This window comes from Lemur catta, chromosome 4, assembly GCF_020740605.2.
Source record: "Lemur catta isolate mLemCat1 chromosome 4, mLemCat1.pri, whole genome shotgun sequence".
Classification (NCBI taxonomy): domain Eukaryota; kingdom Metazoa; phylum Chordata; class Mammalia; order Primates; family Lemuridae; genus Lemur; species Lemur catta.
The window spans coordinates 49138744-49153861 of record NC_059131.1 but is presented as its reverse complement, the minus strand read 5'-3'; the positions used below and the strand labels follow the sequence as shown (position 1 = coordinate 49153861).

Sequence of the window (15118 nt, the reverse complement as noted above, 5' to 3'; positions counted from 1 at the left end):
CACACTATTTCTACACCATATTGTTATGTGTGATGAAAAATGGATTCTTTTTGACAATCGCAAGTGTTTGGCACAATGGTTGGATATAGATGAAGTGGTGAAACATAGTCCAAAAGTGAATATTCATCAAAAAAAAAAGCTGACTGTATTTGGTGGTCTAGTGCTGGTGTTATCCACTACAGCTTCATGAAACCTAGTTAATAGCGGATGTCTTCTACAACCAATTGGATGAAATGAAGATGCTTGCGATTAAGCTGCCAAGGTTGGTCAATAGAGACAGGCCAATCCTCTTGCAAGACAATGCTTGACCACATGTTGCACAAACGATGCTGCTCAAACTACAGAGGCTGGACTTGGAAACTCTGTCATCTACTGTATTCACCGAACCTTGCACCAACTGACTACCACTTCTTCCAGGCTTTGGACCACTTTTTGCAAGGAAAAACGTTTAATTCTCAACAAGCTGTGGAAAATGCCTTCCATGATTTCATCACCACTTGCTCTCCAGGCTGCTTCTGTGCTGGCTTGAACAAACTACTGTTAAGATGGCAAAACTGTGTCAATAGTTTCGGTGCATACTCTAATTAATTGTACTGCATCTAGTTTGAGATATAATAAACTAAACTTTTGATTTGGAATTGGACATTTCATATTTAATGACCTAATAAATTACACTGATGAAAACATATATTTCCTTTTTCCTTGAGGAATAGTTTTCTAGTAGTCTTAGTCTTATAAAATTTTTACCACAATTTTACCACAATTAAATGTTAGTTATTTCTATCATTTAATAGAAGATGAACATAAGTCATAATTAGTTATTAGAGAGTAAATGTTATTGGCTTAATAACTGGTAAGGAGGAAAAAAACAGAAAAGGAAAGCACTTGGTACCTGAAATGAGTGCAAGGCAGTAGTGAAATAACTTAGATTTTTTTGTTGGTGCAGAGATGGAGGCATGGAATTTAGAATCAGAAAATCTGAGTTCAAATCTCATCTTCACAATTAACTAGCTAAATGTTATGAAATCAAGTTACTCTCGAACTGATTTCCTCTTCCATATACTGGAGATCATTGATTCATTCACTAATTCATTCAGAGATGTTTTTCTTACTAAGTTATTTTGAAGACAGACAAAATAATCTGAATGAAAGCAAGCAATCATGAGTTATTTAGTGTTTAGTCAAATATTAGTGATGATGTAATCCTTCTTCTTACTGTCTTTCCATTGCTTCCTTCCCTGCTGTCCTTCTTTCATTGATAACATGTTGTCACTGCACTCCTGATCTAGGACTTCAGAGATCCTTCAGTACTAGTGGTGGAACTGAGGCAATCCAGGTTTGCTCAAGTCCCAGATGATTTCTACACCACTATCCCCTTGGGCAGTAGTAGGGTATGAGGCAACTTTTCTAGGTCAGCTTGCTCATTTTCTCACTGTTGCCTGACAAAGTCCTATCTTTCTCTAGGTTTGGCATAAACCTAAGGTTTCTCATGGTCCCTGGGCTTGATAGTCTTTCTTTCTCTCTTTGCTTCCTCTCCCCCTACCCTTTACCACCCCATTACCATGAGTATTTAACTCTGCCCGTCTCCTTTGTCCACCACTTTTTCTTGTTACTCTTTTAATCTCACCCTTCAGTTGGTTTCTTGCCCTTTGCTACCAATATGCTCAGGCCCATTGCCTAAAAGATTCTTGCTCAACCCTTAGTCTTTTTTTCTCTTACCACCAAAGAGATGTTGATATTGTTGCCTTTTGTCCTGAGACTGTTCTAATCCAGTATCCTTTCTCAAGTTAGTAACATCCTTGACCTTTTCCCAGCATGTTGATGATACTGCTCACACTTTCCTCCTTGACAATTCCCCCTTGGTTTCTGTAAGGATGGTATTTCTGATTGCTTTCTTCCTTTCCTCTATCTAAATTTACCCCACCACTTGCTCAGAGCTTTTATTAGCCTTCTTCTGTACTTTCTCCCTTTTCTTTCCTATGACTGCGGTTATCTACTCTATCATTCCTAGAATGTAATTGAACTAGGAGCAGTGATAGAAAATTCAGGGAGGCAGGATTCTGCTCACTACAAGAAAGAATTTTTTTCCTAAAACAATTTTACTTGTTTTTATAGTAGTAATCTGCTTTTTTTTTTTTTATTTTTTTGAGACAGAGTCTCACTTTGTTGCCCAGGCTAGATTGAGTGCTGTGGCGCCATCCTAGCTCACAGCAACCTCAAACTCCTGGGCTTAAGCAATCCTACTGCCTCAGCCTCCCGAGTAGCTGGGACTACAGGCATGCGCCACCATGCCCGGCTAATTTTTTTCTATATATATTTTTAGTTGGCCAGATAATTTTTCTATTTTTTTTTTTTTTAGTAGAGATAGGGTCTCGCTCAGGCTTGTCTCGAACTCCTGACCTCGAGCGATCCACCCACCTCGGCCTCCCAGAGTGCTAGGATTACAGGCGTGAGCCACCGCGTCTGGCCAGTAATCTGCTTCTGAAGTAGTTAATTCTTTATTATTAAAGTTTCAAGTGGTAGCAGAAAGACCCCTTCTAGGAAGGATTCATATATTAGGTAGAAAGTTGAGCCCAGATATCCTTTTAAAGTCCCATCCAACTTAGATTGTAATTTTTATCTCATCTTCTCTACTCCCATGAATTCAACTTTGACCTTTACTCAGATGTCTTCCAAAGCATTATTTCCAGCCCTTCCCCTACCACCTTCTTCTCGCCAAGCTCAGTTTTTGTCATCAAAATTGCTTCTCTTCTAGGCTACCACGTTTTCTAGCTTCCCATATTCTTTTTCTCCCCTTTACTGCCATGGCAATGAGGATCACTTTTCTATGCTTTGGCTGCTTTTCTGGTAGTAAATTATATCTGCCATATTGGTTTGCTGCCTCTTCTCTCCTCTCACCCTCTCACCTTTCCCCTCCTGCCTCCGGGACTAGGAGTGCTCAAGCAAAGAAAAGGACACCAAAGAAGAGGCTCAAGATCTTAAAGTTTACATTTATTTTAAAATTTTGTGTGGCACATTCCAAATGTTAATGCTTACTGACCATTTTAAAAGTAAGATGTTTATAATAATAGTCACAGTTGTAATTTATTGAATTTCTAGTATGTACCAAGTATTGTGCCATGAGCTTACGTATGAGTTATTTCTTTTTTTTTTTTGGAGACAGAGTCTCGCTCTTTTGCCCTGGCTAGAGTGCCGTGGCATTGGCCTAGCTCACAGCAACCGCGAACTCCTGGACTTAAGCAATCCTTCTGTCTCAGCTTCCCGAGTAGCTGGGACTACAGGCATGCGCCACCGTGCCCCGCTAATTTTTTCTATATATTTTTAGTTGTCCAGAAAATTTCTTTCTATTTTTTAGTAGAGACAGGGTCTCACTCTTGCTCAGGCTGGTATCGAACTCCTGACCTTGAGCCATCCTCCCTGCTCGGCCTCCCAGAGTGCTAGGATTACAGGCGTGAGCCACCGCGCCCGGCCCATATGAGTTATTTCATTTAAATCTTACAACATTCCTATGAGGAAGATATTGTTGCTGTTCCATTTTACAAGTGAGGAAACAGACTTAGGAAGGTACAAAAGTTGTCAGAGGTCACACAACTGATAAATGACAGACATCTAACTCACTGTATGGCCATTACTCTTAACCAGTATGTTATATTGTGTTACAAGAAAAGTAGAAATCTAGAATCAAATTTCAGAAAGTCAAGTAATATTATACAAATAAGAAAATATATTTTGGACTTAGGTTTTTAGATTATTTTAAATGTATATAAACCTATTGAGATATTCCTAGTGGCTTGTCTGTCCTTGCCACTTTTTCCATGATATTCATTTGTCATTTATTCATTGAACATTCATGCAGTTTATTGAATGCTTAGACTCTGTACTGGATGTGGTATATGAAGGTGAATGAAACAAATATAAGTTTACAGTATAGTGAGAGAGACAGGCAACAAGCAGGTAAATACTTATAATTTAAAGAAGTACTAGAAAGACCACAAACTATAATGCTAGTAGTAGAGAATAAGGGGGGGTATGTGTGTTGGATAGGGGGAGTGAAGGGGAAGGATGTGCTTAGAAACGATGGTCAGGAAGACCACAAGGCAGAGATAAATACTATTAACATTTTATTGTAAACTCTTCCATACATTATATGTAGCTATAAAAAGTTTTTATATCAAAATAAGATTGTACTATATATTCTGTTTTGTAATCTCATAATTTAGTTTCTTCAAACAGTAGCCAAACACTGTTTTTAAATTTTCTCACTTTCTGTTCTATCCCAACCTCTGCAGTCTGGCTCCCCTCACCAACCGCCCCCACCCCATTGGAGTTGACATTTCTTCTGATATAACTGGTGACTTCCTAACTGCCAAATCTGAAGGCTTTTTCCCTTATTATTTTATTTGCAAATTCTGGACTGATATTTCTCTCCTCCCTTTTCTCCCACCATCTTGGATGTTCCTTCTTGTCTTTATCACAAACTTTTCTTTATATTTTTCTTTCATTTCTTCAGAAATGTTGGCTTCTTCTTAGTTCTGTACTTGGCCCTCATCTCTTACTAATACTCTCCCAGAGTATTCAACACCAGTGTCTTGAAGTCTATAATGACTCACAGTAGATGAAGTCCAAAGTCCTTTGTAAGGTACCACCCAGTTTAAGGAATATTTATTCTTTATTTAAAGAAAAAAGAAATTAACATTTACTCATATTTGTTATAAGAATTGATACCAGCATCTTCAGTCTGTCCATGTGTCAGATGGTCATATTTCATGCAAGTGAGCAAGCATAAAGGGATTAGCAGTGGTATGTATCTTTCACTTAGTTCATCTTTGTGATATAGTTTACAAGAGTGGTTAAATGGGTTTATAGATTATGTTATCTAGTTTTAACTAAACCAACTCTTGCAAAATGTCCAGTTAACCTAAAATGATTACTGTAGAGAAACCTTGGATGAAAGGTAATTAATAATGGAAGCACAAATAAACAACAGAGTGCAGAGCTGAGTTCTTCTACTTGTAGTACAAGCTCTTAAATAGCCATATGTAAAAGTACATAAAAGAGCTGTCAAGCTATGTAGTTGGTTGTTTTTTTAACAAAAAGAAAAAAATGTTTCAAATTTCCTGATCTTTGGAGAGATGGCATGTGACTGGCAATAATATTTAATCAAACAGATAGTTTAAAAAAACACAGTTTATTCCTTCAGGGTGCTTTTTCCTTTTGTTTTTATTTTAAACAATGAGTGAGAAAATAGTTGATTTTCTAGAGACACTCATGCTATGGTGAATATATTTTGAAAATAGATATTTGGAAATAGTCCATCTTTTATGTGATTTTTATTACTGAAAATGATGAACTCTTTAAAAACCCAGAAATGAAAATATTTAATCTACTTTAAAAACCTCCAGATAGTTGAGAAAGTATAATCAGTGATGTTTCTGTCATTTGGTTCTGCATATACTTGTGAGATAATCTTTCTACAACAGGCATTAGAGCCAGGTATTAAAATAAATTGAACCTAGAACCAAATCTTTGAATTGCCATTTCATAAAGTATTGAATTAAGATTTGTAATTATAATGAGTTACAGTGAGTCACATTGTTATCAATTAAAACTAGTGAGAGTAAAAAGGGTTTTTTTGGTACCATTAATTAATAAAATCAAGATTATTTAAAAAAAGTCTTTCCTCTATCTCATCTTTTAAAACTTTTCATTTTTATGTTGCACATAATATATTAATACAGTGGTACCCTATATAATTTATAAATGGTGTTTGCTTAAACACTTTTAAGCTGTTGGGGTAGATAATAAAAACATTTGTAGACTGCTGATACAGACAAGCACTTCAAGTTCAAAGGAAGGCTAGCTTTGTTGGTTATAGTTATTAGAAAAGATTCATTCATGGTGGAGGTGGGTATAAAGCAGAAGCTGAACTTTTATAGTTGTCAAAAAGTCCCAAAACAATAGAGTGGATAGGTGTGGATGTGGATAGGAACACTTATACACTGTTGGTGGGACTGCAAACTAGTGCAGCCTCTATGGAAAATAGTATGGAGATTCCTCAAAGAACTAAAAGTAGACCTACCATTTGATCCAGCAATCCCACTGCTGAGTATTTACCCAAAGGAAAAAAAATATCATTGTATCAGAAAGACACCTGAACTAGGTTGTTCATTGCAGCACAATTCATAATCACAAAGATGTGGAATCAAACCAAATGCCCATCAATTCATGAGTGGATTAATAAAATTTGGTATATGTATATCATGGAGTATTACTCAGCCATAAAAAATGAATTAATACCTTTTACCACAATCTGGATGGAATTGGAGACCATTCTAAGCGAAATATCTAAAGAATGGAAAAACAAACACCACATGTACTCACTATTAAATTGGAACTAACTAATGAGCAGTCATGTACACAGATGGAAGTGAAACTCAATGGAAATCATGCAGGTAGGAGGGGGAAGAAGGGAATGGGTGAAATCACACCTAATGGGTACAATGTACACTATCTGGGCAAAGCACACACTTTTAACTTTGACTCAAACTGTACAAAAGCAATCTATGTAACCAAAACATTTGTACCCCCATAATATTCTAAAATTTTAAAAAATGATAAAAAAATGCCAGTCAAGATATTAAGTTTTAATATAACATACCAATAATTATATTAAATATAAATGGTCTAAATATACCAATTAAAAGAGATTGTAAGATTGGATTACTCAGCCATAAGAAAAGATGAATTAATACCTTTTGCAACAATTTGGATGGAACTAGAGACCGTTCTCCTAAGTAAAATGTCTCAAGAATGGAAAACAAAGACCACATGTACTCATTATTAAATTGGAACTAACCGATGAGCATGTATGTGCATAGAGGGAAGTAAAACTCAGTGAAAATCAACCAGGGGGGAGGGGAGGGATGCGCACCTACCTAACAGGTACTGTGATCACCATTTGGGTGATGGGCACACCTTTAGCTGGAACTCAAGCATTACAAAAGTGATCCATGTAACCTATTAATAAAACATTTGTACCCCTTTAATATTTTAAAATTACAAAAAAATAATAGCACTTAATATACAGTCGGCCTTCTGTATCCATGGGTTCAATAAACCATGGATCAAAAATATTTTAAAAAATTGCATCTCTACTCAACATGTACAAACTTTTTTCCTTGTTATTATTTCCAAAATAATACAGTATAGCAATGATTTATTTAGCATTTACATTGTATTAGGCATTATAAATAATCTAGAGATGATTTAAAGTATACTGAAGGATATGTGTAGGTTATATACAAATACCATACTGTTTTAGATGAGAGACTGAGCATCTGCAGATTTTGACATCTGAGGGAGGTCCTGGAATCAACTCCCTGGTGGACACTGAGGAACGACTGTATATTGCTCCTGATTAACAAAGTAATTCATTTTTGTAGGAGAACATTTGGAAAACTGAAAAAAGCAGAACAAAAATTAAGGTAAATGAAATGAAAATTTCTTGTAGTTCTGATATTGTGATACATGTAACTGCAGTCTTTTTTGGCAATATGTATGCTTATTTTAAGTTAGGAAATTGGGATCATACTGTATGTATTGTTTTGAAAACTGTTTCCACTTAACAGTATATGGTAAACATTTTTATGTCATTAAATATTCTGTAATCCTATTAATTTTTAATTGGGTAAAATATACATATCATAAAATTTACCATCTTAACTATTTTTAAGTGCCCTTTTCAGTAGTATTAAACATATTCATGTTGTTGTGCACAAAGCTCCAAAACTTTTCATCTTGCAAAACTGAAACTCCATACTTACTAAGCAACAACTCCCTATTTTCCCCTCCTCCCTGCCCCTGGCAACCACCATCCTATTTTCTGTCTCTGAATTTGACTACTTTAGGTACCTCATATAAGGGTAATCATATGATATTTGTCTTTTTGTGACTGGCTTATTTCACTTAGCATAATTTCCTCAGGGTTCATCCATGTTGTAGCATGCATCAGAATTGCCTTCCTTGTAAAGGCTGAATAACATTCCATTGTATGTACATACCAACTACTTTTTATTTACTCTTTCATTTGTCAGTGGACACTTGGGTTGCTTCCGTCTCTTGGCTATTGTTAATGATGTTGTTATGAACATGGGTGTACAAATAACTTCTTGAGACCTTGCTTTCAATACTTTTGGGTATATACCCAGAAGTGGAATTTCTGGATCATATGGTGATTCTATTTTTAATTTTTTTAGGAACTGCTATAATTTTTTTCCATAGTGACTGCACCATTTTACATTCTCACCAACAGTGCACAAGGGTTCCAATTTCCCTACATCCTTACCAACACTTGTTTTTTGGTTGGTTTTGTTTTGTTGATAGTAGCTATCCTAATAAGTGTGAGGTCTGCAGTCCTGTTTTTCGTGGCAATGTAATTCATTGTTTGGTTATACTATAGGTTATTAACAGATTCCTTCTTATATAGAGTTTGGTTGTTTCAACTTTTTTACTCTTAAAAATAATGCTAGGATTATTTTATTCATATTTTCAAATGTGTATATTTGTTTTCTTAGGATGTTTAATCTAGAAATGAAACTTAAAATGACGTTTGAAGGGAGAAGAGGCATTAAATAGGTAGAAAGATGTTATGAATATTCCAGGAAGGGTGTAGCCTTGACAAAGACCCAAGCCTGGATAGCATGATAAATTAGAAAGACAGTTAGGCCAGCCTCTCTGGAATAGAGGTTATCCACAGGTAATAGGAAATAAGGCTAAAAACAAAGATAAGTATTAGATTGTGAAAAGCCTTGAGGACCAGTTTATGAAGCTTGGAATTTGTTTGGGAAGTAATGAATAATCATTAAAGAAGTATGACAGGATCAAAACTTTCCAGAAGATTAATCCTAAAGCAATGTGCAGAATAATTTAGACTGGTAGCAGAGAGACCAGTTAGAAGATCACAGTGTGATAGAAGCACGATAGAGGTCAGGTAAGTTTAGATTTTATAAAATAAGGTCTCACTTTTGATAAATAGGAGAAGGGAAATAAAATGATTAGTTAATATATATTTATATGTTAACTACTCTGGTAAAATGTTTTGTATAGATTGAAATAGTAGGCCAAAAAAAAAAAAAAAAAGACTTGCTATTACCTTACCTGTAATAGGCAATCTCATGGATAATTCAGAGTTGACTATAAATGATTTTGTAATATCAATGTTCTCTATAAGCAGTTACTATTACAGTGTAGAAGTAAGGGAAAACATTTTTCTATATCAGGGTAATGCCTATGACAAGTGTTTTTCTGTCTCAGATGTCTTCTCATTTAGACTTTAAGGAATTCCAGGTTCTATATATGGTATTATTCTTCTGCAGCATAAAAATTTGAATGTGATCTAGTGATAGGTTTCCCCCCCCTTATTTGAAGTTGTACAATAATGCCACCTTGAGGTAGATTAAATAACAGTTACAAATTGAATGTTTTTCCTTTTCTCACTTGTATTTTGCAATATTTATTTAATATTTCACAAATATGTAAAGTTTCTTTCCCCAAAATTTTTATTTTGAAAATTTTAGAACATGCAAAAAAATGAAAGAACATGAAATACTCTATTTCACTTAAAGTGTTGTAAACATTTTCCCATATTTGCTTTATCTATGTATATTTTCTTGCTGAATCATTTGAAAGTAAGTTGCACATGACGTCATACTTCACTCTTAAATACTTTGTTATTCTTGTGCTAAGCATAAGGACATTTTTCTATAATAATACCATTAACATACCTAAGAAAATTAATAATTAAAAAACATCATTTAACACCCAGTCCATATTCACAATTTCCCAGTTGTCCCAAGAATGTATGAAAGTCAATATTTTCTTTTTGAACCAGGATCCTGTCAAGGCTCACATATTGCCTTTAGCTGTTGCCTCTTTATTTATTTTAATCTTGAATAGTTCCCCACCTTTTTAAAATGACTAAGTGTCCAGGCCAGTTTTCTTCTAGAATATTTCACATTCTCAATTTGTCTGATTGTTTCTCCATGTTGTAGTTTAAACCTTACTATTTTATTCCCCTCTATTTCCCATAAACTGAGAAGGTGGCTCTAGAGCATGGAGTACTGAAGCTTGGGTTCACAGACTCATAGGGTCTGTAGATAGAATTCAGAGAGTCTGTGAACTTTGGATGGGGAAAAAATTAGATCTTTATTTTAACCTATCTCTAACTTTGTGGTTCTGAAGTGGGGTGATTTTGTCCTCCCCTTCCCCAACCCTGGACATTTGGCTATGTCTGTAGACATTTTCAGTTGTCACAATTGGGTGAGTAGGAGAATGCTACTGGCATTAAGTAGAGACCAGGAATGTAGCTAAAGATCCTACAATGTACAAGAGAGCCCCACCAACAAAGAATTATACGGTTCAAAATGTCAGTGGTGTCAAGTTTGATAAGCCCTGTCCTAACTGGGTTTTAGCATTTCCTTTGATTATAGGAAACTCTTAATGGGCACAGCATGTACAATACAGTTACAGTATACCTGTAACTTTGTCACCAGTAGAAATTTCAGTTGTTTTCATATTACGCAGGTATCTCAGAATACCACTTATGCTCATTTATTGCCTAGAAATTAAGGTAGTTATCAGATTCATATTATTAATAAGCAAAAATATTATTATATTATAATTGGAAAAGTATTTTGGTACTTTTATTTCAGCATCCATTGTAATCTTGTGTATACATTTTTTTTGCATTTAAAAACATTATTAAATTAAAATAGCAGTGTACTATTTTGGAATGAATATCTAATATTAAGCAATAGATGTTGCACACAAATACATTTTTCACATGTGTGGCCTACCACTTTAAGTGTCAGAATGTGTTTATTTTAGCCATCTTATTTGAGGAAATTAATAAAAATGTTAACAGAGTCAATCTTAAATTTAGAATTGTCTTCACTAAACATTTAGTATATAGGATTCTGTTATATAATGTTTCCTGTCCTTTAGATATTTGTTCTCTCTTGAATATGTGTAAGCTTTCCTACAGAAACAACCATACAGTTAATGTGTATGGATGTAAATGCAACAGGCCTTTCAAACAAAGGCCCTAATTAATTTTCCCAAATATAATTTTCATTACAGAACTCTCTTGACTCCAAATGATGGCTCCTTATTGCTTAGAGAACCAACTGCAATCTAGTTGTACTCTGTGTTTGTGTTTGTGTTTGTGTATGTGTAAGTGTAAATATAACTTATTTGTCAGTACTTCCCAATGCAAGCATTTCATTTTAGCTAGGTCAGTTTCCACTATAGTCAGTTCCGTAGTCTTATGATTCATTATTCTGTGTTTCTAAACTTTATTTATGCTATTGTATGCTTTCTGTTTAAGGGTCTTGAGGAAGTTACTTATCTTTGTGTATTTTCTTAGCAGCTTATTTCTTATCTTATGGTTTCAGTGAATGGTGTAATTGGTTATGTTTCCTTTGCATTGAAAGTACTGAGATAGATATGCAAGGAAGTTTGGGACATTTAGCTTTCCAGCAAACTAGAGGGAAGTTAGAGTGGATGAACTATTTGTCACAGGTCCCAGCCTTATATCTCTGCTCCTTATTTCCTACTCTTATTTTTCTATTCATCAGATTTCCTAACTTGGCTTTTTTTTTTTTTTTTAACTTGTTAAACCACATAATCTTTCTGGGACTTGCTATACTTATCTCTGTTATGACAGAACTTAGACTAGGTGATCTCTATACGTTTCAGTAATAAAAGACTACATGTTCTTCAATATCCAGTTTCAGTATAGCTTCATTTATAAAGTCTTACCTGACACTGTAGCCTATGTTACGTTGTCTTGCCCCACAAATTCTTTTAGCATTTACTAAAAAATGTAGACATAGATTAACTTGGGTTTTGCTTATATACATTTGTTTTGATTACTTAATGCAATTGCAAGCTCCTTGAAAAATGACACTTCTTTTTAAAATAATTTAATTACTAATGATTTTATAATCATATTACTACAGGGCAGTCACATAATAGTTAAGATGATAATAGCCAACATCTGTGAACATTAACTTTGAGGCAGGCATTATTTTCAATGCTTTATAAATATCCATTTGCATAATTCATATAAGATGTTTATATCTCTTTTCATCTCTATTCTACTGATTAGGAAAGGTACACAAAGATTAAGTCAATTTCTTCATGGTTATACTGCTGGTGAGTGAAGGTGACATATGAACCCAGGCAGGCTGACTTCAAAACCCGTGCACTTATCCATTTTGCTGTAATGCGTAATTACTATATACTTGTTGAATGAATGGAATGTTTTCATCTTTAATATATATTGGGTGCAACATTGCTACATTGCTATCTTTTGTACTTTGGATAAAAGACTAAGGATATTTCAGTTTGGGGAGGTTTTTTTAAAACAAGGACTAATAACTTTCTTAGCAAACTAAATATTTTGATCAACTTTCTCAATTAACAAATATTCAAATTGCCTACTTACACTTTGAGGGATTTTGAAAAATGCTTGTTTTTTTTTTTGTGAAGAGTTTGTGAAATGCATAATACTTACAGATCAATTTTGATTTGCATTGTGTCTTTATTATTTGTTTCTTATTTATTTTCAGTTGAGTGGTGATTTTATGCAATGGCTTCAAGCCACAGTTCTTCACCAGTGCCTCAAGGAAGCAGCAGTGATGTTTTCTTTAAAAAAGAGGTAGATCCAACAAAACACATTCGACCTGTGCAGTCACTGCCAGATGTGTGTCCCAAGGAACCCACAGGTAATTTTTTTTTCTTTTCTTTCCTTTCTTTCTTTTTTTTTTTTTTTAGAGTTTTTACTGATGATTTATATTCCCTTTAAATGAGTAGTCAAGTTTCATATACTTACCTTAGAAGAATAAATTTTACAATGTTGAAAATAAAGAGACATAAATGATTTGGAAATGATTGGGAAATTGGAATATAGTTCTTTTCATACATTTCATACATTACTTATATAAACTGAGAAAGTGTTGAAGGTACAGATTGAAAGCTGCTTCATTAAAACAGTACAATCAGTCCTCATTATTTGTAGATTCGATATTTGCAGTTCTCATATTCCTTAAAATTTATATGTAACCCCAAAATCAATACTTGTGGCACCTCTGTAGTCATTTACAGACTTGCGCAGGGCAGTGAAAAGTTTGAATTACCTGACACACATGTTCCCAGCTGGGGTTGAACAAGGCAAAGCTCTGCCTTCTTGTTTTGGCTCTCATGCTATAAACAGATCTTCTTTTTGTGGCTATTTAGTGCCACCTGTTTTGTTCTTTTTGTTGGTGATTTTGCTGATTAAAATGGCCCCTAAGCATAAGGCTGAAGTGCTGTCTAGTGTTCGTAAGTGCAGGGAGGCAGTGATGTGCTTTATAGAGGAAATATATGTGTTATATAAGCTTCATTTAGGCATGAGCTATAGTGCTGTTAGCCATGAGTTTAATGTTAAGGAATCATGGATATATACTGAATAAGATGTCTTTAAACAGAAACACACACAAAACAAGGTTATATATGGATCAGGTGATGAAACTGTTGTGAACAGAGGCTCCCAGCAACCTAACGCTTTATTTCTCTAGGAGCAGTGTTTCAATATTTGCTAATGAAGTGTTCAAGGTGACTTTATAGACTAAAACTACTGTGAATAATGAGAATCAACTATATATTTTTCTTTCCTCTATAGTTAATGCTATAGCAAAATTTATGTCACCTAATTATAAATTAAACAAAGTATATTTTAACCAGGAGTGCCTACCATAATTCAATAGAAAAAAGGCCTACCTCTAAACAACACTGGTATTAAAGGATAGAAAATATATCATGGAGGGTAGCAGAGTTTGGATGTTGAAAAAAATGATAGAAAAATTGTACATTAAGGAAAAGAATTAATGAAAGACTGACTTTCGGTACCTTTCACTCTACCCTGCAGCTATAACTCTTCAAATTTTGCATATCCTTTATCTTATTTTCATACCTTTGGCAATTGATGCTGGAAGCTGAAGATTATTTAATCACATTGATTTTTTTTTAATTATTTACCATGGAAGAGATAGTTTAGAATCTAAGCATTTTTAGTTTTCTAGGATGTACTTTCAAAGTTCTCTTGTTTACTTTTTGCAGGTGATTCAAATAGTTTATGTGTTGCCCCATTTCTAGTTACAGATCAACATAGATGGACTATATATCATTCCAAAGTAAATCTCCCCGCAGCATTAAATGATCCTAGATTAGCAAAAAGAGAATCTGACTTCTTCACAAAAACATGGGGACCGGACTTTGTGGACACTGAAGTCATACCTTCATTCTACCTCCCACAGATCAGCAAGGAACATTTTACAATATATCAACAGGAAATCTCTCAGGTAATATCTGATCTTGAAGTTAGTTATAGTCAGGTCAAAAGTAATAGAAATATTTTTAGTTTGATTTATTATAGATTTTTGACCAATAATCTTTGATGAACCTATAGTATTCTTTTTTGTTTATACAAATTCTGTCCTGGGTTCCATTTAATTCTTTGCTTAAGTACATTTTAATATATTTCTTTTACATACTGTAGTGATTTTTCAGAATTACATATTTGCTTTTTTTTGCCTTTTTTTAAAATTTCAAAATATTAAAAGGGTACAGATGTTTTGTTACATAGCTTGAGTCGGGTCTATAAATGTGCCCGTCACCTGAATAGTGTTTGTTGTACCCGTTAGGTGGGTTTTTGTCCCTCCCCTCCTCCCCTTTCCCCACTCCCCCATTTGATTTCCAGTAATTTTTACTTCTGTGTATTTGTGTGCCTATCAGTTAGTTCCAGTTTATTAGAGAGTACACGTGGTATTTGTTTTTCTATTCTTGAGATACTTTGCTTAGGATAATGGTCTCCAATTCCTTACGTATAGCTGCAACAGGCATTTAATTCATCCTTTTTTATGGCTGAGTAGTACTTCGTGGTATACATATACCACATTTTGTTAATCCACTCATGAATTGACTTGCACTTGGGTTGATTCCAGATCTTTGCAATTGTCAGAATTACACATTTCTAATAGTCTTAAGATTCAGCATGAAACCTATCCTACCTACAAAGGAA

The 15118-nt window shown here is 34.4% G+C and overlaps 1 protein-coding gene across 6 annotated transcripts in view; it reads left to right on the top strand.

Moving 5' to 3' along the window:
• The window catches only part of VPS54 (VPS54 subunit of GARP complex), a 147506-nt gene that overhangs the window by 54592 nt on the left and 77796 nt on the right, over positions 1 to 15118 (top strand). For 4 of the 6 annotated variants that reach the window (XR_006734713.1, XM_045549722.1, XM_045549721.1 and 1 more), the window contains 2 exons: positions 12630 to 12785; positions 14194 to 14399. Coding sequence is in view for 5 of the 6 variants with exons in the window: in XM_045549722.1 (XP_045405678.1) it covers positions 12650 to 12785; positions 14194 to 14399 (342 nt within the window). In the remaining variant the exon portion in view is untranslated. Of the gene's footprint in view, positions 1 to 7321; positions 7485 to 12629; positions 12786 to 14193; positions 14400 to 15118 lie in introns of all 6 variants that reach the window. The other 2 variants (XM_045549726.1, XM_045549725.1) reach the window with 2 other exon arrangements.